The sequence below is a fragment of the Myotis daubentonii genome, chromosome 19 (genome assembly GCF_963259705.1).
Source record: "Myotis daubentonii chromosome 19, mMyoDau2.1, whole genome shotgun sequence".
In the NCBI taxonomy this organism is placed as follows: domain Eukaryota; kingdom Metazoa; phylum Chordata; class Mammalia; order Chiroptera; family Vespertilionidae; genus Myotis; species Myotis daubentonii.
The window spans coordinates 27,030,931-27,047,393 of record NC_081858.1 but is presented as its reverse complement, the minus strand read 5'-3'; the positions used below and the strand labels follow the sequence as shown (position 1 = coordinate 27,047,393).

The 16,463-nt window shown below is 56.5% G+C and overlaps 5 gene segments (V, D, J or C); all 5 read right to left on the bottom strand.

Moving 5' to 3' along the window:
• Positions 1-4,885, bottom strand: part of LOC132222239 (immunoglobulin lambda variable 5-37-like) — a 33,409-nt gene extending 28,524 nt beyond the window's left edge. Inside the window, 1 exon segment of the V gene segment in view lies at positions 4,832-4,885. Coding sequence covers positions 4,832-4,877 — 46 coding nt within the window.
• A 1,849-nt stretch (positions 4,886-6,734) lies between these two features.
• On the bottom strand, positions 6,735-7,257 carry LOC132222238 (immunoglobulin lambda variable 5-45-like). The segment is given in 2 exon segments: positions 6,735-7,087; positions 7,192-7,257. Coding segments are annotated over 2 exon segments (399 nt in total).
• A 1,133-nt stretch (positions 7,258-8,390) lies between these two features.
• LOC132222237 (immunoglobulin lambda variable 5-45-like) lies at positions 8,391-8,872 on the bottom strand. The segment is given in 2 exon segments: positions 8,391-8,725; positions 8,827-8,872. Coding segments are annotated over 2 exon segments (381 nt in total).
• Positions 8,873-11,042: 2,170 nt separating this feature from the next.
• On the bottom strand, positions 11,043-11,540 carry LOC132222236 (probable non-functional immunoglobulin lambda variable 5-48). The segment is given in 2 exon segments: positions 11,043-11,395; positions 11,495-11,540. Coding segments are annotated over 2 exon segments (399 nt in total).
• Positions 11,541-14,909: 3,369 nt separating this feature from the next.
• LOC132222235 (probable non-functional immunoglobulin lambda variable 5-48) lies at positions 14,910-15,408 on the bottom strand. The segment is given in 2 exon segments: positions 14,910-15,262; positions 15,363-15,408. Coding segments are annotated over 2 exon segments (399 nt in total).
• Positions 15,409-16,463: the final 1,055 nt, after the last annotated feature.

Genomic DNA, 16,463 nt, shown 5'->3' with positions numbered 1-16,463 from the left:
GCCTGCAGCCCCGTGATGGTCAGGGAGGCTGAGCTGCCAGACCTGGAGCCAGAGAATCGGTCCGGAATCCCTGAGGGTCTTGTGTTACTATCATAGATGAGGAGTTTGGGGGCCGTTCCTGGAAGCTGTTGGTACCAGGACACATAGTCACCATACCCAACGTTGGTGCTGCTTCCAGTGCAGGAGATGGTGACCCTCTCGCCGGGGGACCCCGACACTGAGGACGGCTGAGTCAGCACAGACTGGGCCCAGGATCCTGCAAGAGGGGGAGACACAGAGATGGTGAGTCTGGGTCTAGAGACAAGAGGAGGAAGCAGGGCCCATGTGTCTCCCCAGGGCCCCTTCCCTATCCCCTGATCCAGTCACCTGTGCAGTGAGCCAGGAGGGTGAGGAGGAGAGGGGCCCAGGCCATGGTGGAGGTCATCCCTGAGTCCTGCCTCCTGAGGCCCCACAGCTGAAGCAGAGCTCCCCACACCTCTCCCTTCCCCTCTTCATAGTCTGTGGGAGGGAGGGCCCACTCATGCAAATGAGACCCACATCTATCTGATTCCTCCTGGGTCCCTGGGGCAGGTGCCTCTGGCTGAGGATGGCCCTGGGTGTGTGCAGGGCGGGGCTGTGTGGGGCCTGTTGCTAAGGGAACCACAGCTGTGAGCCCTGAGAAGGGGCACTGGGTGGTGCCAGGAGGTTGGCCCCAGGTCACACCACAGTCCCCTCAGGAGGGAGCCCAGAGCGCCCTCTAGTGTCCAGGCCCAGACACACCATTGAGTGACGTGGGGACCAGAACCCATGAGAGGCCACCTCTGCCTTCCCACTTCTCTGCCCACTGCCCCTGCCCTAGGGCCAGGCCAGGGGTCCCCTCTCGTGGCCTCCCCTCACCTCGGGCACCTTCAGTCTCTACTCGGCGTCCTCAGGGGGAGTCTGACCACAGCTCGTGGGCTGGTCCATGGTCAGGACTGAGGTGGGGTCTCTGACATAAACTCTACACCAGTGTCGGGTCCAGAGCAGTGACCAACCCCAGAGCTTGTCCCCTTCTGTGCGGGATGCGGGTTCTTTCCTCTCTGGTGGCTGGAGGTCTCCTTCCTATGCCCTCCCAGCCGAACTGAGGAGCTAGGGGTCCTTCCCTAGGTGTGGGAGGTGGTGGAGAGAAAGCCCTCATGTGCCTTTGTAGTGGCGATGCTGGGTAAAACTTGATCACCTGTCAATATGTCCACCTGCATGAAACTATAGTTCTCCACGAACCGTGGGCTGTGGTTCACTCCTAGGATCTGTTCTCAACTCACAGTCAGATGTGGGTTTTTACATGAGAGAGGAAAACAGGAAATGCAGAAAATTCTAGGCAGAATTTTTAAATTTCTGTGCTAAAGGTTTATCTTAAACCTTTATATATTAGTCACCACTCACCCAACTTAAAATGCATGTATGGTATTATATGTGAAAGTCACAATAAGGCTGATTTTCAAATTCTTGGATTATGCAAATTGGAAATTGTGGGCGGAGGAATTGATGGAAAAGCATTGGTAACGGGAATGCCTTCTGCTCCGGGTTGAAAGGTGTGAATAGACGTTTTCTAACATCACTTTACATTTCAGTCATGAGTTGGGAGCTGTGCGCTGTGGTCTGGTCCTGCCGGTTGGAAATCCCCAGTCGCTGCCCAGTGACCCCCACAAGGAGTTTCTAGGAGCTTCCATCCGTCCCAGGAACAGAAGCTCCTGCCGCAGGCAGAGCTCCCAGGACACAGCGGTGTCGGCGCCAGGCCTGTCTCTGGGCGGCACAGCCACGGTCGCTGCCCCTGGCGTCCAGCATCCGCAGGACAGAACGCGTTCCCTCAGCTCCCAGCGGCCCTCTGGTTCTGTCCCTGGGAGAACCCTAACGCATACACAGCCTTTCCCACTGGCCTTTGCACTGGCCTGTTCTGCGGAACAGTCTCTGAAAAGGGGAAGCAAAGGGAAGCCTGAGCTCTGTGTCCTACAAAGTCCCTGAGGGGTCCCAGTCACAGGAAGCGAAGGAGCAGGAATGCCACATCCCCACCATGCATCCCTGTCCCTTCTCAAGGCCCCATAGGCCAGGCCCCCTGCACCCGTCTGTCCCCGGGGAGACTCCCACTCTACCCAGGAAAAGTCCAGGGATATCTGGAAGTGAATAGTGGTTTTCCGAGAAAGGCCTTCGACTTTCTATCTTGGATTCACAGACGCGGTTCCCTTGACCAGCCTTGGGAATGCAGGCAGGAACCCTGAGACCATTTCTGAGCCAATAGGTCACAATCCTTACTCAGCAAGATGCGGGTCACAGAGTCCTACACTGGAGTGAGGCGAAATCACACACATGTCACCGCAGGTGCACACTGCAGGTGCCGCACCCAGGGGCACCAGTCTTGTGTCTCCTGCACCCACACACTGTCCCTCGGCCCTCGGGGCAGCCTCTCCCCACCTGGTCTGTGTCTCTCCTGACACTAAAGCTGCAGCCCTTGTCTCACCTCGATGTGGTTCCTGTAACTTCGCATCTGCTCCCCCCTGGCCCCTTCCCCAGGTGCCGGCAGGTCACATGGAGCCGGAGGGTTACTCCCAGGACCATTGTTTCTTTTATAGCTTTTCTTACAGCTTCCACATCCCCGCTGAAATGTTCTACCTCATTCTTCATTGAAAGTGTGTTTTACCTGAAGACCTTGCAGTTAGTCTTTATTCAGTTTGGGGGAAACTGTTATCATAACTATACTGAGTATTTTGAACCACAAAGTGGGATGTCTACTTAAGTTTAATGTTCTTGCCCCGGCCAGTGTTTCTCAATGGTTAGAGCATTAGCCCAAGCACTCAGGGGTCACAGGTTCGATTCCTGGTCAAGGGCATGTACCAGTGTTGTAGGCTCAAACCCTGGCCTGGTTGGGGTGCATGTGGAAGGCAACCAATAGATGTGTGTCTCTCTCTCCTTTTTTCTCTCTCTCTCCCTCTTTCTCTCTCCCCCTCCCTCCCACCATTACAATTACACTCTCTCTGGATACCAATGGAAAAAATATTCTTGGATAAGAGTTAACAAACAAAAAATAGTTTAATTTCCTTGTCATGTTTTACACTTTTCATTATATAAGACTCCCTCCCCCCATCCCAGATTTTATGTTGTTACAAATCACACTGTAACAAAACAAGCAGGTTCTCCTTCTGGTCACAACAAAAGCCAAACTCAGGAGACAGGTGATGGTGCAAAAGGAAAGTGGCTTATTCAGGTGATGTGCAACCTGGGAGGATGGCAGGCTCCTGTCTCAAAAATCACCTCCACTTCCTGCTCAAGCCTGCCGGTCATCTATATATATAAAAGCCCAAGCAATCGGCCTACTGGTAGCTGTGACACGCACAGACCACCAGGGGGCAGACACTCAATGCAGGAGCTGCCAAGCTACAGTGACTTGGCAGCTGCGGTTCTGGGGTTATGCAGCCGGAACCAGAGAGGAGGGAGCCCGATTACGGGGTGTGTCACCTGAGAACTGCCCCCTCATAATATGGGACCCCCCGGGGGATGTCAGAGAGCCAGTTTCGGCCCGATCCCCACAGGCCAGGCCGAGAGACCTGAATTCGTGCACTGAGCCTCTAGTATAGTGATCAGGAGGGGAAGTTGTGGGTTTTTTTGCTATCCAATTATCTTGCTTGCTTCCAGTGCACTGGGGGATGTCCATTCATGTTTCTAGCTCTTGGCATGCTCAGTGTAAGAACCTCCCCCGGAGCCATCTTGGCCAATGTGGGAGACTCCCCGGTGCTCCCTGTCTATATTTGTGGGGAGGAGAGGGCTTCAGGAACCACCTCCAGAAGCCTGGAGATGCCACATCCCTCATCCCACCTCTAGACCCGGGACACGGCGCCTGCATAACCGCGGAGCCGGTTGGAGTCCATGGGGCACCCCTGGTGCTTCATTGAGTCTGAGTAGTAGGACAGCAGGTACCGGGGAGGGCTCCCTGGCTGCTGCCTCGTGGAGGGAGAGAGCTCTGTCCACTTTCATCCCACGGGCACACGTGCCACAGCGGTGGGGTCCTCAGGTTCTGGAAGCACAGGGCACGCAGCGGGCACACAGCCCCCCTCTTCCTGCAGCTCACACCACAGCCACGATCCGGAATGGCGCCTGGTCCGGGCGTTTCCCTGGGGGTCATCAGGCTCACTGTCATTTCAAGAGGAAATGGGCAGCTCCGCGGGGTCTGGCGTGATCACAGATGGATGAACAGGCAACATTTCAGCGTCATCACGATTTTTGTTGTTGTTGTTGTTGTATTTCTGTTTCATTTGTCCTTAGGGTTCAGAAATGGCCATGGAGAAATGGGAGTGGGCCCGTCATGCGTAAACCATGCGTGGGTTGATAGAGTGTGCACACGTGCGAGCTACTGTTAAATGTTTACATGGTCACGAGACAAGCCGGCTGCGGTTTTTGCCCCACTTCCCCATCTGGGTGGGTCACCGTGGGAAGCGCCACCGTGGGAGATCAGGCAGTAATAGTCGGCCTCGTCCTCGGGCTGCAGCCCCGAGACGAGCAGGAGCCCCGCATTGGCCGAGGCGTCCTTGGACCCAGAGAAGCGGCTGGGGACCCCGGAGCCCAAACTTGGACTTGAGGCGTAAGACAGGAGAAACCGGGGAGGGCTCCCTGGCTCCTGCTGGAACCAGAATATGGTTTTATTAACAGCACTGACGTCACTTTTCAAGGGGCAGGGGAGTCTGGCCGTGGCTCCCAGAGATGCAGAGAGGGAGGGCGGCTGAGTCAGCACAGGCTGGGAGAGCGACCCTGTGGAAAGAGACACATGGGGGTGAGAAGAAAGGTCAGGGGGCAGGTGCTCTGGGTCCCCGAGGCCTGTCCCTACCTGTGCAGTGAGTGAGGAGCACGAGGAGCACAGGGGTCCAGGCCATGGTGAGCGCAGCCCGTTCCCAGGACACAGAGCTGGGGCCGGTCTTCCCAGATCTCTCTTATCCCCTCCCAGCTGGTCTCCCAGAGGAGGAGCTGCTCATGCAAATGTGCCCCAGGCCCCGCCTCTCTGTGAGAGGAGGGACTTCTCATGCAAATGTGCCCCAGGCCCCGCCCCTCTTCCAGGTGCACTGCCATTTATGACACAGGAACAGCCTGGCCTGTGTCTTCCTGCCGAGACCCTAGTGCCCACAGCGTATCTCCCAACCTGAACGTACAAGGAGGGTAGAGGGCAGAGTGAAGAACATGAGAGATAGTGGGTCACATGCCCATCCTTTTCTGGTCTTACCTGGACCCCACATCTCCCAGCCATGGGGTGACATTGTGACTAAGCCCAGTTCCTACTGGGCAGGCCCTGTTGCCTAAACCAGCTGACAATCCCCTTCCTTAGGCCATGATGGTGGCAGGGAGGCGGTGTGAGTTATGGGGTCCAGTCACCTTGACAGCAGGGGCTCCTGGTCAATGGGTCAGGAAAGAGCCTCTCTTCCTGGGGGTTTGTTGTGTATGTGCGGTGCCTGCGACTGCAGAGACATGCGGTTCTTATGCAGAAAGCCCGCGTGTAAGGCCCGGCATCTCATCCCAGGAACCACTTGGCCAGCGGTTCTCAACCTGTGGTTCGCGACCCCTTTGGGGGTCGAACGACCCTTTCACAGGGGTCGCCTAAGACCACCGGAAAACACATATATCATTACATATTGTTTTTGTGATTAATCACTGCGCTTTAATTATGTTCAATTTGTAACAATGAAAATACACCCTGCATATCAGATATTTACATTAGGATTCATAACAGTAGCAACATTAACAGTTACAAGGTAGCCATGAAAATAATGTTATGGGTGGGGGTCACCACAACATGAGGAACTGTATGAAAGGGTCGTGGCGTTAGGAAGGTTGAGAACCGCTGCACTTGACACACTTCCTCTAAGAGCAGGCTCAGCATTTCCCCAGCAACTGGGGAGCATCCGCCACCATCCTGTGGCCCCAGAAGGGAGTTCCTGGGATCAGGCCCCTCTTTTCCCCTTAGAGAAACCCCCTCTCCCTGACCACACGACTGGACACTCAGGTGCCCGGCGAGGTTCCAGGTGAGCTCTGGTCCGGGAGGTCATCCATCCGGGGCTGAGTCCTCACTCAGCATCTCCCATCCGGTTGCCTAGCTCTGCAGGGCGGGGCTCCCCAGGCAGCCTGCCCGCAAGGCGAAAAGGGGGAGCCGGGCTCAGGTGCAGTTAGCAAAGGACTCCAGCAAATGAATGGAATCAAGGGAGGGACCACCGAGAACCTTTAATTTACAACAAAAGGAGCAAGAAACCTGGGACCTCCATTGTGTGAGTGGCACCTGACCTGCGGGCAGTCAGTGGGATGGCCCTTTAACTGTGGGTCTGACGCCATCTCTGGGCAGAGAGTGTGAGGACTGAGTGCTGCTGCAGGACATCAGCTGGTGTCAGAGAATTGCTGTCGGGAAGAAACTCCCCACACACTGGGGACCAGAGGGGTCAGGGGTGAGGTGCTCTGGGTGAGGAGCAAACAAGACACAACAGGAGGGAGGAGCTGAGATTCTGACTCAGAAATGGTCCTTCTTGTTAGAATTTCCCCAGACGCGGGGGGTGGGCTGGACTCTATGACCACTGTGTGTGCCCCTGGGATGCCTGTGCTGCTGCCACATCGAGTGCGACCTCCCTCCTCCCGGGGACACAGGTCCCTGCAGAGGAGCCCCGTGACAGAGGCCCCCACGGACGCTCCTCGCTGAAGGGAGGCTTAGAGGCACCACCTCCGGGCCCGGGGGTTTTGGTCTCACTTCCTCGTCATCTGAGACGCTGTGCGTGACTAAAGCTGCTCCCACTGCCATGATCTGCATTGCAGTAATAGTCAGCCTCGTCCTCAGGCTGCAGCCCCGAGATGAGCAGAAACCCCACGTTGGCCGACGTGTCTTTGGATCCAGAGAAGCGCTTGGGGACCCCAGAAACGTGGTACTTATCTGAGTCCGACTTATATCTCAGGAGAAATCTGGGCGGGCTCCCTGGATTCTGCTGGAACCAGCGTATATGGTAGCTGCCAATATTGTAGCCACTGCTCAGGGTGCAGGTGAGTATGGCTGTGGCTCCCGGAGATGCAGAGAGGGAGGGCGGCTGAGTCAGCACAGGCTGGGAGAGGGACCCTGCAAACACAGACACTCATGGATGAAGGGACAGAGACCCAAGTAAATATTCTCAGAATTATTGACAAAGGTTGAGTGGGTTTGGGGCCCAGGCCTGTCCCTACCTGTGCAGTGAGAGAGGAGCACGAGGAGCAGAGGAGTCCAGGCCATGGTGCTCACAGCCTTGAGCCCACAGTGGGGCTGGGCTGCCCAGGCCTCCTTTTCTCCCCACCCTCTGCCAAAGGAGGGGCTGCCATGCAAATGGGAGTCCCTCCAGGGACGGCCCAGCCCTCCCTGGGCCCTGGGGCTGGGGCTCAGCTCACACTCCAGACTCAGGGGCCTGGAGGTCGGTTCACACCTTGGGGGGCCCTGGGAGGAAGCACCTGCTGAGACAGCACATCACTGGGCACAGGGCCCAGCCCCAGGCCCAGGCTCCTATTAGTTAAGGTCCTCAATATGCAGCTGAATTGGGACCACAGGGCGATCTCACAGCGCCCCCTGCTGGTGGCAGCACACACCTGCCCTTGGCCCAAACCCCTGAGAGCCCAGCTGCACCTGCAGCTCAGAGGGGACTGTCTCTGGCCACACATCCTGGCCTGGTCCCAGGTCCTGTGACTCTGATGCCCTGTAGCCTCCCTGCAGCGCCTCACTCCCAGGAGGAGTCCCGTCTGTGGGAGGAGCCATCATGGACACACAGGACAGATTGATGGGTTTCCCCTCCAGTGAAGATGGTGCAAAAGTCAGTGCACAGTGACCCTCATGTCTGACGTCACAGACCAGAGAAACCTTCCTCTGACTACTGGGACTCACAGGGCTGTTCAGGGAATTTCCCGGGAACACACTCAGGGGCAAGTTCAAAGGAGGACTTTCCACCAGGCCTTTCACGTCATGAGATGCATGTGCAGGTCCATGGAGATGGGATGCGATGGACGCAGACACATCACGGCTCCTCATGCCTCATAGTGGCCAGCGGAAGGTGTCACGGCTCCTTCATTTCAGGCACTGACTTTTTATCACGTGTGCGCTGATCTGCATTTCTGTGTCCTGTGTTCCTTGTTAGGATTTTCCTAGTTGTCCTAAAATATTTTTAAATTTAAATAAATCTTTACCTACTGTACTTCCTGATTCATTGTCCTATTTCAGTGACAAATGTGAGATTGTGATGTGTATGCAGACGTGGTGGACATCTGGGCTGTTAACCACAGAAACCATCACATCCTCACTGAATGGAAACCTCAGCAGGAACTGGTCACTTTCCTCTGAAACCCTCACCACGGGGCCCAGGGCTTTTGGTCTCACTTCCTCGACATCTGAGTCACTGTGTCTAACGGTAGCTGCTCCCACTGCCATGACCTGTAGTGCAGTAATAGTCAGCCTCATCCTCAGGCTGCAGCCCTGAGATTAGCAGGAGCATCGCATTGGCCGACGTGTCTTTGGAGCCAGAGAAACGGTTGGGGTCCGCGTAGCCATAATACTTCTCTGAGTCTGATTTATATACAAGGAGGTACCGGGGAGGGCTCCCTGGCTTCTGCTGGTACCAGGATATCCAGGAACCACCAAGACTGAAGCCACTGCTCAGGGTGCAGGTGAGTGTGGCTGTGGCTCCCAGAGATGCCGAGAGGGAGGGCGGCTGAGTCAGCACAAACTGGGAGAGGGACCCTGCAGACACAGACACTTGTCAGTGACGGGCAGGGACCAGGGGACGTTTCCCAGGAGCCTGAGCAGGAAGGGAAGAAGCCGGGTCCCAGGCCTGTCCCTACCTGTGCAGTGAGAGAGGAGCGCGAGGAGCAGAGGAGTCCAGGCCATGGTGCTCACAGCCCTGAGCCCACAGTGGGGCTGGGCTGCCCAGGCCTCCTTTTCTCCCCCACCCTCTGCCAGAGGAGGGGCTGCCATGCAAATGGGGGTCCCTCCAGGGCCTGCTAAGCCCCTCCCTGGGCCCTGGGACTGGAGCTCAGCTCACACCCCAGACTGAGGGGCATGGAGGTGGGCTCACCCCTTGGGGGGCCCTGGGAGGAAGCACCTGCTGAGACAGCACATCACTGAGCACAGGGCCCAGCCACAGGCCCAGGCTCCTATTAGTTAAGGTCCTTAATGTGCAGCTGCATTGAGACCACAGGGCGGTCTCACAGCGCCCCCTGCTGGTGGCAGCACACACCTGCCCTTGGCCCAAACCCCTGAGAGCCCAGCTGCACCTGCAGCTCAGAGGGACTGTCTCTGGCCACACATCCTGGCCTGGTCCCAGGTCCTGTGACTCTGATGCCTTGGAGCCTCCCTGCAGCGCCTCACTCCCAGGAGGAGTCCTGTCTGTGGGAGGTGCCATCATGGACACACAGGACAGACTGATTAGGTTTCCCCTCCAGTGAAGATGGTGCAAAAGTCAGTGCACAGTGACCCTCATGTCCGACGTCACAGCCCAGGGACACCTTCCTCTGGTTACTGGGACTCACAGGGCTGTTCAGGGAATTTCCCGGGAACACACTCAGGGGCAAGTTCAAAGGAGGACTTTCCACCAGACCTTTCAGGTCATGAGCTGCATGTGCAGGTTCACAGAGATCTGATGGGATTGACTCAGACACATCATGGCTTCTGCAGGCCTCACAGTGGCCAGTGGAAGGTGTCACAGTGCCTTCATTTCAGGAACTGACTTTTTATCACGTGTGCGCTGATCTGCATTTCTGTGTCCTGTGTTTCTTCTTAGGATTTTCTTAGTTGTCCTAAAAAATTTTTTAAATTTAAATAAATCTTTACCTACTGTACTTTCTGACTCATTGTCCTATTTCAGTGACAAATGTGAGATTGTGGCGTCTTTGCAGACTCCGTGACTGTCTGAGCTGTTGACCGCAGAAACCATCACATCCTCACTGAATGGAAACCTCAGCAGGAACTTGTCACTTTTCCCTGAAACCCTCATTGAGGATGGAGTTAAGAGCTGAGGAGCCCGAGGGAGAGGAGGGGGTGAGGGAGGCAGCAGCAGAGGAGGGAGGAGGGGGAGGGAGGGTGTCACTGAGAGTCTGTGCTGGTTGTGACCAACCTTCTGTGGGTTTGATCAGAGAAGGAGAAGGTGGTGTCCATGACCAGGGTGGACACTAACATATCAGACAGGATGGGTCAGTGGTGACACAGGGTTCACACACATGACATTAATGTGTGGGGAGCATGGCTGTCTGGGTGACCATGTGCAGGTGCAGACACAGGATGTGAGCTGATAGGAAACATTCGCTGGTCTCGGCCCCTGGCCCCGGCACAGGCTCCTGAACCCTTGTCACTCCCTGGGGGACGGGCGGCCTTTGCTGATGAGGGGACGCTGGGTGGGTCCTGGGTGAGGACGGGCCACTGGAGAGGCCGGGGAGGATTAGAAGCTTGGAAACCACTCACATGTCCCCATTCGCTTGAAAAAGAGAGGGCTCAGGTGCAGTTTGCAAATTCGTCAAACCCAAGGGAATTATGGGAACCTTCGCTGTATAGCCAAGAAGTTGTATGAAATCTGGGACCTCCCGCCTGTGAGTGGCACCTGACCTGCGGGCAGTCAGTGGGATGGCCCTTTCACTGTGGGTCTGACACCGTCTCTGGGCAGAGAGTGTGAGGACTGAGTGCTGCTGCAGGACATCAGCTGGTGTCAGAGAATTGCTGTCGGGAAGAAACTCCCCACACACTGGGGACCAGAGGGGTCAGGGGTGAGGTGCTCTGGGTGAGGAGCAACAAGACACAACAGGAGGGAGGAGCTGAGATTCTGACTCAGAAATGGTCATTCTTGTTAGAATTTCCCCAGACACAGCGTGGTGGGCGGGGCTCTATGACCACCGCATGTGCTCCTGGGACGCCTGTGCTGCTGCTACATCGAGTGCGACCTCCCTCCTCCCGGGGACACAGGTCCCTGCAGAGGAGCCCAGTGACAGAGGCCCCCACAGACGCTCCTCGCTGAAGGGAGGCTCAGAGCCACCACCCCGGGGCCCGGGGTTTTGGTCTCACTTCCTCGTCATCTGAGACGCTGTGCGGCTTGGTAGCTGCTCCAACCGCCCTCATCAGTAGCGCAGTAATAGTCGGCCTCGTCCTCAGGCTGCAGCCCCGAGATGGTCAGCAGCCCCGCATTGGCCGAGGCGTTTTTGGATCCAGAGAAGCGGCTGGGAAGCCCTGAGCGATGCTGCTTTTCTAAGTCTGAATTGAAAGTCAGGAGAAACCGGGGAGGGCTCCCAGGCTTCTGCTGGAACCAGGCTATCCAGTAATCGCCAACACTGAACCCACTGCTGAGGGTGCAGGTGAGACTGGCTGTGGCTCCCGGAGATGCAGACAGGGAGGGCGGCTGAATCAGCACAGGCAAAGAGAGGGACCCTGCAGACACAGACACTGTCAGTGATGGGCAGGGACCAGGGACGTTTCCCAGGAGCCTGAGCAGGAAGGGAAGAAGCCGGGTCCCAGGCCTGTCCCTACCTGGGCAGTGAGAGAGGAGCACGAGGAACAGAGGAATCCAGGCCATGGTGCTCACAGCCCTGAGCCCACAGTGGGGCTGGGCTGCCCAGGCCTCCTTTTCTCCCCCACCCTCTGCCAGGGGAGGGGCTGCCATGCAAATGAGAGTCCCTCCAGGGACTGCCCAGCCCCTCCCTGGGCCCTGGGACTGGAGCTCAGCTCACACCCCAGACTGAGGAGCATGGAGGTGGGCTCACCTCTTGGGGGCCGTGGGAGGAAGCACCTGCTGAGACAGCACATCACTGAGCACAGGGCCCAGCCACAGGCCCAGGCTCCTATTAGTTAAGGTCCTTAATGTGCAGCTACATTGGAACATTAGGGCGGTCCCACGGCGCCCCCTGCTGGTGGCAGCACACACCTGCCCTTGGCCCAAACCCCTGAGAGCCCAGCTGCACCTGCAGCTCAGAGGGGACTGTCTCTGGCCACACATCCTGGCCTGGTCCCAGGTCCTGTGACTCTGATGCCCTGTAGCCTCCCTGCAGCGCCTCACTCCCAGGAGGAGTCCCGTCTGTGGGAGGAGCCATCATGGACACACAGGACAGATTGATGGGTTTCCCCTCCAGTGAAGATGGTGCAAAAGTCAGTGCACAGTGGCCCTCATGTCTGACATCACAGACCAGGGACACCTTCCTCTGGTGACTAAGACTCACAGGGCTGTTCAGGGAATTTCCCGGGAACACACTCAGGGGCAAGTTCAAAGGAGGACTTTCCACCTGACCTTTCAGGTCATGAGCTGTATGTGCAGGTTCACGGAGATCTGATGCGATGGACTCAGACACATCATGGCTCCTCAGGCCTCACAGTGGCCAGTGGACGGTGTCATGGCTCCTTCATTTCAGGAACTGACTGTTTATCACATGTGCGCTCATCTGCATTTCTGTGTAGTGTGTTCCTAGTTACGATTTTCTTACTTGTCCTAACATTTCTTTATATATATACTAGAGGCCCCGTGCACAAAAATTTGTGCACCCGGGGGGGGGGGTGGTCCCTCAGCACGGCCAGTGTCCTCTCGCAGTCTGGGACCCCTTGGAGGATGACCACCTGCTGGCTTAGGCTTGCTCCCTGGGGATTGGGCCTAAGCTGGCAATCAGACATCTCTCTGGCAGCCCGGCAGCCCTCGGGGGATATCCACTTGCCAGCGGGGAGCAGGCCTAAGCTGCAGTCGGACATCCTTAGCACTCCTGAGGAGGCAGGAGAGGCTCCCACCACCACCGCTGTACTGGCAGCCGTCAGCCTGGCTTGTGGCTGAGCAGAGCTCCCCCATGTGGGAGCTCACTGACCACCAGAGGGCAGCTCCTGCATTGAGCGTCTGCCTCCTGGTGGTCAGTGTGTGTCATAGTGACCAGTCATTCCCAGTCTTTCTGCTGTTAGGGTCAGTTTGCATATTACCCTTTTACTATATAGGATAAGAGGACTGGTGCACGGGTGGGGCCGGCTGGTTTGCCCCGAAGGGTGTCCCGGATCAGGGTGGGGGTCCCGCTTGGGTGCCTGGCCATCCTGGGTGAGGGGCTGATGGCTGTTTTCAGGCTGGCCACGCCCCCCAGCAACCCAAGCTCCCAGCCTCTCCTTTTTATCTGGGATTTATTTATCTTATATAATTGAAACTTTGTAGCCTTGAACGTAGCCCGGGGCTGGCCAGGGCAGGCGGGAAGCTTGGCTTCCTCTATCGCTGGGAGCAACCCAAGACTCCTGCTGCTCCAGCTCAGTGGCCGCCGCCATCTTAGTTGGGTTAATTTGCATACTCACTCCTGATTGGCTGGTGGGCGTGGCTTGAGTGTAGTGGACTGTTAATTTGCATGTTTCTCTTTCATTATATAGGATATATATATGTAATATGCTAATTAGCCCGGACTTCTTAACAGTCACAACAGGTCATGAAAAGGCTGCATGTGCAGGAGAGGCCCAGAGTGGACACTGACATTGGGCCTGGGGCTGCTCCAGCCGCGGGGCACCAGCAGTCCTGCCACTGCACACGAGCTGCAGAGGAAACACCTTTTTTGAACGCTCATTGGCTAAGCTCCCTGTACACCCCTCACAGTGTCTTTGTAACCTGGGTAATAAGAATCCAAGAAGGTGATCTAGGGTTTTCCCACCCCAATCCTGGAGGAAAAAACGAAGGTCCGCTGCTGGAGGGGCTAAGAAATGTCATATCCTGACCTAGCCAGTTTGGCTCAGTGAATAGAGCCTCGGCCTGTGGACTGCAGGGTCCAGATTCGATTCTGATAAAGGGCATGTACCTAGGTTGCAGGATCCTCCCTGGCTGGTGCCCAGGTCAGGGCTCATGCAGGAGGCAACCAATCGAAGTGTCCCTCTCACATCGAGGTTTTTCTCTGTCTTTCCCTCTCTCTTCCATGCTGTCTAAAAATCAATGGGAAATATCCTCAGGTGAGGATAATAAAAAAAGAAAGAGATGTCATATTCTATGAAAGAGACATCTTGCAAATGCCTAAAAAGTTGTCATTGTTTCGTGGTGAAGGGACTGGAGTCCATGTTGATGAAAACACCTTGGTGGCTGCAGCGGCTGGCAGTGGCAGTGGCAGTGGCAGCAGGGTGATGGGGTGCTGCCTTCCCCTGGTCAGCCGGTCACCTTCGGTAGAGGAAGGCCAGACTGCAGCTCAAGCCGTCAGTAGGACATTCCCTGACGGCTCCAGGACTGTGAGAGGGGACACGCTGGGCTGAGGGACACCCCCTCGAGTGCACAATTTTCATGCACCGGGCCTATAGTTTTAAATAAAACTTTACCAACTCTACTTTCTGACTCATTATCCTATTTTAGTGACAAATGTGAGATTGTGATGTGTGTGCTGACGTGCTGGACATCCAGGCAGTTGAACGCAGAAACCATCACATCCTCACTGAATGGAAACCACAGCAGGAACTTGTCCCTTTTCTCTGAAACGCTCACATGATGATGGAGTTAAGACCTGAAGAGCCCAAGGGAGAGGAGGGGGTGAGGGAGGCAGCAGCAGAGGAGGGAAGAGGGGGAGGGAGGGTGTCACTGAGCGTCTGTGCTGGTTGTGACCAACTTTCTGTGGGTTTGATCAGAGAAGGAGAAGGTGGTGTCCATGACCAGGGTGGACACTAACATATCAAACAGGAGGGGTCAGTGGTGACACAGGGTTCACACACATGACATTAATGTGTGGGGAGCATGGCTGTCTGGGTGACCATGTGCAGGTGCAGACACAGGGTGTGAGCTGATAGGAAACATTCGCTGGTCTCGGCCCCTGGCCCCGGCACAGGCTCCTGAACCCTTGTCACTCCCTGGGGGGCGGGCGGCCTTTGCTGATGAGGGGACGCTGGGTGGCTCCTGTGACTGACACCCTAAGTGCAGGCAGCCCTCACTTCTGGACCCAGGGGTTTTGGTCTCACTTCCTTGTCATCTGAGACACTGTGGGTAATGATAGTCGCTCCCGCTGCCATGATCTGTACCACAATAATAGTCAGCCTCGTCCTCAGGCTCCAGCCCAGAAATGAGCAGAAACCCCACGTTGGCCAAGGCGTCTTTGGATCCAGAAAAGCGGCTGGGGACCCCTGAGCCCTGCTTCTTCTCTGAGTCTGATTTAAAATTCAGGAGATACCGTGGTGGGCTCCCAGGCTTCTGCTGGAACCAGTTTATCCAGTAATCACCAACACTGAAGCCACCACTCAGGGTGCAGGTGAGTGTGGCTGAGGCTTCAGGAGACGCAGAGAGGGAGGGCGGCTGAGTCAGCACCGGCTGGGAGAGGGACCCTGCAGACACAGACACTGTCAGTGATGGGCAGGGACCAGGGGACGTTTCCCAGGAGCCTGAGCAGGAAGGGAAGAAGCCGGGTCCCAGGCCTGTCCCTACCTGTGCAGTGAGAGAGGAGCGCGAGGAGCAGAGGAGTCCAGGCCATGGTGCTCTCAGCCCTGAGCCCACAGTGGGGCTGGGCTGCCCAGGCCTCCTTTTCTCCCCCACCCTCTGCCAAAGGAGGGGCTGCCATGCAAATGAGAGTCCCTCCAGGGACTGCCCAGCCCCTCCCTGGGCACTGGGGCTGGAGCTCAGCTCACACCCCAGACTGAGGGGCCTGGCGGTGGGCTCACCCCTTGGGGGCCGTGGGAGGAAGCACCTGCTGAGACAGCACATCACTGAGCACAGGGCCCAGCCACAGGCCCAGGCTCCTATTAGTTAAGGTCCTTAATGTGCAGCTGCATTGGAACATCAGGGCGGTCCCACAGCGCCCCCTGCTGGTGGCAGCACACACCTGCCCTTGGCCCAAAGCCCTGAGAGCCCAGCTGCACCTGCAGCTCAGAGGGACTGTCTCTGGCCACACATCCTGGCCTGGTCCCAGGTCCTGTGACTCTGATGCCCTGGAGCCTCCCTGCAGCGCCTCACTCCCAGGAGGAGTCCCGTCTGTGGGAGGAGCCATCATGGACACACAGGACAGATTGATTAGGTTTCCCCTCCAGTGAAGATGGTGCAAAAGTCAGTGCACAGTGACCTCTGGTTACTGGGACTCACAGGGCTGCTCAGGGAATTTCCCGGAAACACACTCAGGGGCAAGTTCAAAGGAGGACTTTCCACCAGACCTTTCAGGTCATGAGCTGCATGTGCAGGTTCACGGAGATCGGATGCGATGGACTCAGACACATTGTGGCTCCTCAGGCCTCACAGTGGCCAGTGGAAGGTGTCACAGCTCATTCCTTTCAGGAACTGATTTTTTTAAAAATATATATTTTATTGATTTTTTTACTGAGAGGAAGGGAGAGGGATAGAGAGTTAGAAACTTCGCCGAGAGAGAAACATCAATCAGCTGCCTCCCGCACATTCCCCACTGGGGACGTGCCCGCAACCAAGGTACATGCCCTTGACCGGAATCGAACCTGGGACCCTTGAGTCCGCAGGGCAATGCTATATCCACTGAGCAAAACGGGTCAGGCAGGAATTGCCTTTTTATCACGTGTGGGGTGC